General features: G+C 48.3%; 1 protein-coding gene across 1 annotated transcript in view; it reads left to right on the top strand.

Moving 5' to 3' along the window:
- The first annotated feature begins 5,420 nt into the window (after window positions 1-5,420).
- The window catches only part of ITGB5 (integrin subunit beta 5), a 105,323-nt gene continuing 102,682 nt past the window's right edge, over window positions 5,421-8,061 (top strand). The window contains exon 1 of the mRNA XM_032480815.1: window positions 5,421-5,930. Within this exon, the coding sequence (XP_032336706.1) occupies window positions 5,861-5,930 (70 nt within the window). The 5' untranslated portion in view covers window positions 5,421-5,860. The remainder of the gene's footprint in view (window positions 5,931-8,061) is intronic.

The raw sequence follows: 8,061 nt of genomic DNA, 5'->3' as shown, positions 1-8,061 counted from the left end.
ATGACCTATCTCCACGGAGGCTGAGGAAGAGGAAGCTACCAAAGAAGGAACTTGGGTTACACAGAATGAAGAACCTACTGTGACTGATGATTAAATAATCAGAGCAGATTAGCCGGGGAGCTGATGGAGGCTCCTTGGAACATCCCTCAAAGAAGTGAAGTGCTCATTTTCAGAGTCCGTTCTCAGGCCCTCACGATCTTCCCATGAAGAGAACGTGTTCGACCAGGTCCTGCAACCTGTTAAAAGGCAGTGGTTTTCTGAAGGACAGTTTTTAGTTGGTAGAACAGGTTATGTAAACCAGAGCCTACTGCCAAGTGCCAAACACATCTGACTTCACAGGTAATAATTACAGAGCCAGCTCTGGCATGGACTGGATCTTTTGCTTTCCAAGTGAGCAAGCTGAGACTGAGAAAGGGGCAGGCAATTGCATGGTTGCTCAGCTAGTTGATGGCACTGAGGAACGGGACTGAATTCTTCTGATTCCGAGCCCAGATTTATAGTTTTCCTCCGTTAGCAATTAAATATGAAGAGCTATATTCTATGAAAGGGGCAGTAGCCCCTGTCCACAGGCCAAAGTTGGGTCCCAAGCTAGAGGCTTGATGCCTTCTTGCAGGGCTGTTGGCCCTTGACTTCTGCAGACCTGGTCCTTGAGCAGCTGCACAGACTCCACCCCCACTGCAGCCCCAAACCTGGCCCCTAGAAAGGGGTAGGGGGTCGAGGCTTGTCATACCTTTTGAAAAGCTGCTGAGTGCCTAGCTAAGCATTATCTTCAGGACCACTGATAGCAAGAAGACAAGGCAGAAGAGAAAGGCAAGAAAGAAGTCGGGGGTGGCAAGGACAAAAGTGTGGGTGAAAAGGAGGATTAAAAAAATGGTACTCAAGTGGCCGAGGCAGAATGCTGGCTCAGCTTTCCAGCACATTCCCAAGGTACCTGCTCATTCCTTCCAGTCTTCAGCTATCTCCTCCTTGCCCGTGTTTGTGGTGTTCACTGCCCTCTGTCCATCCCCCCATTCTGTGGCATTTCTCCCCAGGCCACATCTGCATGGACCATATCAGTCCTGTGCCCCTTCCCCATTCCCTTCTCACTCCTTTTTCCCTGACATTTACTCCAGAAGTCTCTAGACATGTTTAATTTAAAAGGGGGATGTGTGTGTGTATGTGTGTGTGTGTGTACTTGTCCTCATTCATTGTAGTTTTCATTTAAATAACTAGAAAAGAGTTTGTGTTCTTTAGGTGGTATGAGATAACTTCTAGAAAAAGAAACAAATTGTGATGGCTTTGCTAAATTGGAAAAGGGGCATTTAGAGAAAGACTCCAGCAGTCTCCTCTGGGTCTAAGCTCTGCAGACAATTTTAAAGAAAAGTGTTCTAAAAAAGGAAACAGACACGCCAAAATTAATTGAAAACTATCACAACTTTTACTGTAATTTTATTAATGGATATTGTTTTAAAATATTTCAGTTCATGAAGGCTGGAAAACATACATTCTCTCTGGAATATGTAATTTTAAAAATATGTTCAAAACTAATCTTTGAAAAATTGCTATCAGAAAGATATAGTAATGAATGAGCCCTTTCAGAATTGATAATTCTATGAACAGAGAGGTTGAAGACACATGACTTCTTTATCAAGGATGTGCTAGCTGCTCTGTAAATAAGTTTGAATGTGCTTCTCAACAGCTTCAGAGGAATGTGGCATTTCTGTGATTTACAACTACATTGGTATATCAAAAGCAACAATGAACAGAAACACCTTTCCTTGTTGAAAATTTCCATCAAGATGTTTTCTGTATTCCATTTCTCAATATGAAATTCTACCCATCTCAGTCTTGGCATAACCGCAGTGTGCATGCTTAACTCCAAATAAACCACCAAAACTTACTGAAGGATCTACTATATGCCAGTTCACCTAGTAGGCTATTTTCACCAAAATGGAACCTGGTATGCTCACTCTGGCCTGTCATCTGCCTCTCTCCTTGTTTGTCCTTTATCTGCACCATGCCTTTAGATCTGTCCTTGGCAGTCCCAGATGGGCAGCAAACCTCTGAGGGCTGGCATGGGGATTATGGTTTCCTAACCGGGACCGAGTACTGTAGGGAGACAAAAACCTATATAGAACATTTTCCTATAAAAAGGAATATAATTTGGTATTTTTAAAATGACAACTTAATATTAACCTTAAAGAAAAGTTTATACATGTTTCATTGCCCCATCAATTGCTGCAAAAATTTTTTGTAATATTCTGTCACTGGAATCATTCATTTTTTCCACTGTGACAATACCAGAAATTACTATTAAAAGTAAAGTAAATGAAGGGGGAGGGTATAGCTCAAGTGGAAGAGCACATGCTTAACATGCATGAGGTCCTGGGTTCAATCCCTAATACCTCCTCTAAAAAGAAATAAGCCTAATTACCTCCCCTCCCCCCACCTGCCAAAATAAAATAATAAATAAAATATTTTAAAAAACAAAAAGTAAAGTAAATGAAGCATATTACCCAAACTCAGGTGACTACTGTAGGGTTGTTGTCTTTTGCTGCTCCAACTTTCTTCCCTGCATATTAAATGGCAACTGTTTATCAGTAAAATATTTTTGACCTGGATTATAAATTGAATTGCACAATATGACAACTCTGTGGGAGAGAGTTAGCATGTAAATCTGAATTGTGAAATAGGAAACTTAACTAATCTGATTTCAGGCAGTTTAAAAAAAATTATGGTAAAATATACATAACATAAAATTGATCATTTTAGTCATTTTTAAGTGTACATTCACTGGCCTTAAGTATATTTACAATGTTGTGCAACCATCACCATGATCCATTTCCAGAACTTTTCCATTATCCCAAACTGAAACTCTGTGCCCATTAATTAATAACTCCCCATGACCTCTCTCTAGCCCCTGGAAACCTCTGTTATACTCTTTGACTCTATGAATTTGCTTATTCTAGGTCCCACATATAAGTAGAATCATACAGTACTTTTTCTTTTGTGTCTCACTAATTTACCTAGCTTAATGTTTTCAAGGTGCATCTGTGTTGTAACACATATCAGTATTTAATTCCTTTTTAAGGCGAATAATCCATTGTATGTCGATACTACATTTTATTTATCCATTCATCTGTTGATGGATGTTTGAGTTGTTTCCACCTTTCAGCGATTGTGAATAATGCCATTATGAACATGGGCGTACAAGTATCTGTCTAAGGCCCTGCTTTCAATTTTTTTGGGACTTGAGAGTTCGAGTTGCTGGATCAAATGTTAATTCTATATTTAACTTTTTGAGGAACTAATCTTATTTTTAAAGTAATAAGAAACATAAAATTTCTCTGGGTTATTCATGCTCAAGCCTTGAGACTCAAACTCAATCCAACCAGCAGCCTCCTTTGGGCCCAGAAGCTCAGAAAGGATCAGAAATAAGGCGTTCCTGAGGCAGCCACAAAGGTTGTTTCAGGAAGTACTGCCTTGTCTCTCTCCTGAGGGGGACCCCCCAAATTTGCTTATCAGAGGAAGGCAAAGCATTTAAAGGGCACTTCCACCCTCCAGCTTAATAAAAGGAAGGGAGGATGCTTGGGTAAGAAAAAGCTACAAACCAGAAAGCAAAGGCTTGGGAGGAATTAGAAGAGGCATCTCCAAACCAGTTCTGAGATAATGGAGCATAAAAGAATGTTGTCATCACTTGGGATTCAGCGGTTTACGGCAGGTCTGGGCAGGTTGGGAACCACGAGGTGGGACAGGAGGAAGGCAGATTTGACTGCAGTGTACTTTCCAGGTGCAGTCCAGGTAAACAGGGGTCTGTGTTGGGTCTGAATAGTGAAGCACAATGCTGGAGTGGGGAAGGTGATGCACAGATCAGACGCCACAGGGCCTAAACTTAAAGGATGCTTGATAAATGCAAGCTTCTATTGTACATGTCAATGCAATATTTACCTAGTTTCTGCAACTTAACTTTCCTTCCATCTAATCCATCCTTCACATCCCTACCAGACAAATCTTTTAAAATCACCACTCAGCACATAACAGCTCCCAGTTCAAACTCTTTCACTGGCTGCCCATTATTTATAATCATTGCCTCTCAAGCATGGATAAGAGTAGCCCCAAGGTCACTCCAGTGAGGCAGAAAGACCCAAGATAAACCTGGGGCAGCCTCTGCAGCACCAATTTTACTGGAAAATGTTTAGGGACAAGAATGACTCTTACATTAGAACAAACATGGGAGTATTTAGAGTATGATGATATTTGCATGTAGTCTAAGGATGAAACACTGGCCTTCAAGTGAAATTTGGAGCTTGGCCTCTGTGTACACTATACCACAAGAGTATGTTTACTTCCTCTGGCATCAGGCACTGCCTTGGTAGAGTCACGAGTGGAGGTGTACAATTAAAGATTAAACTCCAAATTCCCTAATCTCAGTGGTTAGAACTTTCCCCTGCCTGCCTCCTGGGAGCCATCTATCCAACTGCTTCCTGATTTACAAAAGTCAGATCACTTTGCTCTTTACTCCTTATTGCTTCTGCTTTCAGTAAAGGCACTCTAGACTTCTGGACAATGCATCCAGCTCCTGCATTTCTGCAAGTTAAGCCTTTTGTGCCTCAGTTTTCTTATCTGGATAACAGGAGAGTTGTGGGGAGGATTACGGGAGTTAAGGCAGTATTTTTACATTACAGTGCCTGGCTAGCAGTATGCTTTTTGTTCATGTTGGGCATCCTATTATTATTTCCTTCTACATGGAAGCCGCCTCCTCTCTTCTTGCCTATAAACTATTTCAGTCTTAACCCATTCAACCTGGCCCAGCCTAATCCCACCTGGTCCTTTGCACGTGCTGTCACGGGAAGCTCCCCACACCCACTCTTAACTGGCAACTTCAGAACCGGCTCAGATGTAAAGGATAAGGTGAAAGCCTGAACATCTGTTTTTTTAGTTTATCAGTTTGACTTCACGGAAACCGCCAGTGTATCGAGATAAGGAAAACGCAGAATAGCGACATACTGGCTAGTCTCGAATCCGCGAAAGGAGCAAACTTTACTGAGGTTAACGTGGGTTTTCTGTGTGCCTCCACGCCCCACGTGCCCTCTCTTCCCCACGGAGCGCGTCGCCTCGCAGTGACATGAGAGGGGCCTCCACCCCTTGGGCGAGCGCGGCTTTAGGAGGACGAGATGGCCACCGCATGATTCCCCCTCCCCGAACCCCACTCCTGAAGTCTAGAAACCCCAAGTAAGCTCGTCTTGCCTGTGGAGCGTGCCCCGCCCCCTTCCAGTATGGCCCAGCTGCTAGGAAAGCCCAGCCAGGCCCTACCCCGAGATTTTGATCACCGTCCCCGCCCCTAGGTGCGCCGGAAGCGACTTCCACCTGGACGCCCTCGGCCTCCGGTCCCGGGCCCGCCGCCGCGCGGGGCGGAGATCGCCCCGCCCCGCCTCGCCGTAAACTGACCGTGTGGCAGCCGGGCGGGGGCCGGGAAGGGGAAAGAAGGGGAGGAGTAAGGAGAGGAGGAAAGTAGAGTCTGGCGGGCCGGAGGGAGGAAGGGAAGGGGCGGAGGCGACTGCAGTGTGTGGCGGCGTGTTGGGGAGCCTCAGCGCGGACAGCGTCCCGGAGCCGAAGTCGCGGCCGCTGCTCAGAAGCCAGCCGTCCCCTCTGCCCGGAGCCGCCCGCCGGGGCTGTCCCTAGCGGCGACACCCCGAGCGTCCTGGCCGGCGAGTCGGCGCAGCGGCGGCCCGGGGACTCGGCGGCGAGCGCTGCGGGAGGGATGGTGGCGGCGGGGCGCGGGCCAGCGCAGCTGCCCCCGCCTCCCGCCCGGCCGCGGTCCCCGGCCCTCCGCCCCCGCGCCGTCCGCCGCTCGCGCCGCCGCTGAGCTGGGCGCCCCACCATGCCGCGGGCCCCCGCTCCCCTGTACGCCTGCCTCCTCGGGCTCTGCGCGCTCGTGCCCCGGCTCTCAGGTAAGCCGCGCCACCCGCCGTGCGGAAAGAAACTTTGTGGAGCACCCAGCGGCCCGCAGGCATCTCGGAGGGGCTGGGGCAGGGGATGTTATCTGAAGGTGGAAGGCGTCCCCCGGGGACTCCCAGGTGGGCGAGCCGCGGGGAACTGCCGGGTAAGGGCTTCCGAACTGCGTGCGCCACCCCGCGCGCGGCCCGCTGCATTCCCGCCCGGCTGTCGTCCGCCTCCGGTCGCCTCCCGGGCGAGGAGGAGCCTTCCTGTGTAAACAGCCCTGCCCGTCTGCTGACCCAGCCCGCGAGCACCCGCGCCCTGTGCGCGGGGAGGGCCGCCGCCAGCACCGCGTTGGGGACGGGTCTCTGCATTCCCCGGCACAAAGCGGCCCTTGTGGCCGGCCTGGGGCTGTCGAGCTGCTGGCAGGCGCTGAGTGATGCAGCCGGTGCCCTGGCCTCGGGGAGGCGAAGGGCCGCTGGAAGCGCGTGACACGGAATCTTCGCTGGAGCCAAAGTGTGGGGGCCACCGCTACTCCTCAGGGCTCGTCTCCTGGGAGTATGGGTGCTCAGGGCCCAGTGGCTAATCCCTAGAATTTGACCGCGCCGAGGCCAGCTGCCTTCTTCCAGCTTCCTCTCCCGAGCCCCGCAAACTCGAGGGGAGACCCGCATCCCAAACCACAGCCCCACCTGGGACATCCGGATCTGATTCCTTTCTGCCTGGTTTTATCCCGCGGTTTACAAACGCTCCGTCCCGCACACTCCTCTTAACTGTGGACGATTCCGGAGCAAAGGGCAGGGATTATGCGACTGCACTCGCGCGACACTGCCTTGGGCTGCCGGCTGTGTGAGGAGCCCTCGCTTACCTGCTTTAAGTTTTTGTCATTAGGAGAGGGCTAGTTGTGGCAGTTGGGAGGCCCCAGAGAGAGGATGTTCTATTGGGCGTTAGGGCTGCCAGGCACATGAGCTACCCCCACCCTGCCCCCCAAAAGCAGGAGGCTCCAAACTTTCTCCTTTCCCGTAGGGGACAGTTGTGTTGGAGTGCTTGCTCCATTCAACTTTCAAGCCCGAGATACTTGATTGCTCTTGTGAACCAAGAGTCTGGCTGCCGACAGAGGGAAGGAGTGTCCCCTTACTGTGTCTCATTTGCATGAAGGCAGTAGAGGTTTCCGTCTGAGAGAAGTCTGGGCAAACAAAAACTTCCTTCAAGCCCTAATTCATACTTATTACTGTAGCAAGACTTCTTTTATCACTCCAGAGCTTGGAGTAGATCAGAGGTTTCCAAACACCCATCTGGCAACCAGTGCTCATCGCTGATGTTTTCATGGGTCCCCAGGGAAATACAAAGAGAAAGGTGTAGCCTGTGTCACACATAGAAGTGTGTGACATTGCCAACAGTCCCCTGCTTCACAAGACTATCCTTTAATTTGAAATTATGTCTTTTTTTATTTTTTGGTAGGAAAACTTCTTTTAATAATTTGTAGTGATAATAAATAATAGAGGGTAGATTTTCATTTTGGGCAACATTAAAAAATCGGGCAGTCCTATGTAAATTTCACCTTCTCTTTTTCTGTGTTTTTTCTTTTTAAATTTTAATGATGTGCGAAATCCAAAAATTTGGGAGCTACTGAAGGAGGTGACTTCTTAGTTCCCTTACAGCTTGATGTTCTGTGATTCTAATAAAAACTTAAATACTTCCAGTTGCAAGTAATTCTTTCAATACATCATTTTCCGCTTACATTGTGATTTCTGTTTTTCAGAGCTCACATGCATCCTCACAACGATCTCCATTTTTCGGGTGGGCCCAAAAGGATTATTTGCCCATCCTCCTTGTCCATCGACCCCATAGGTTTTTGGTCCAGTATCCTCTGTCCGACCTGAAGCAGCTTAGGGAGGGAAAAAAAGCATTGAGCCGCAGTGGTTTATTTCCGACTCCTGCGATGCTCTCTTTTCTCCTGCCATTGCTTTAGAGCTCAGCCAGCCCTCCATGGATGAGCAGAGCAGTGGTAGAGCAAACCCATCTCTGGCCTCCAGTCCTGGCCACTTGCCTCTTAGTGCTCTGGAGCGTCTTAAGGTTAGAAGGGGTGACACACATCTGTGTAATTTTTCCTAGTTTCCCTATGTAGCTGAGCAAACTGCAAGCATA

This window comes from Camelus ferus, chromosome 1, assembly GCF_009834535.1.
Source record: "Camelus ferus isolate YT-003-E chromosome 1, BCGSAC_Cfer_1.0, whole genome shotgun sequence".
NCBI lineage: Eukaryota > Metazoa > Chordata > Mammalia > Artiodactyla > Camelidae > Camelus > Camelus ferus.
Note: the sequence above shows the minus strand (reverse complement) of the source record. Positions and strands in the feature narration are given on the sequence as shown.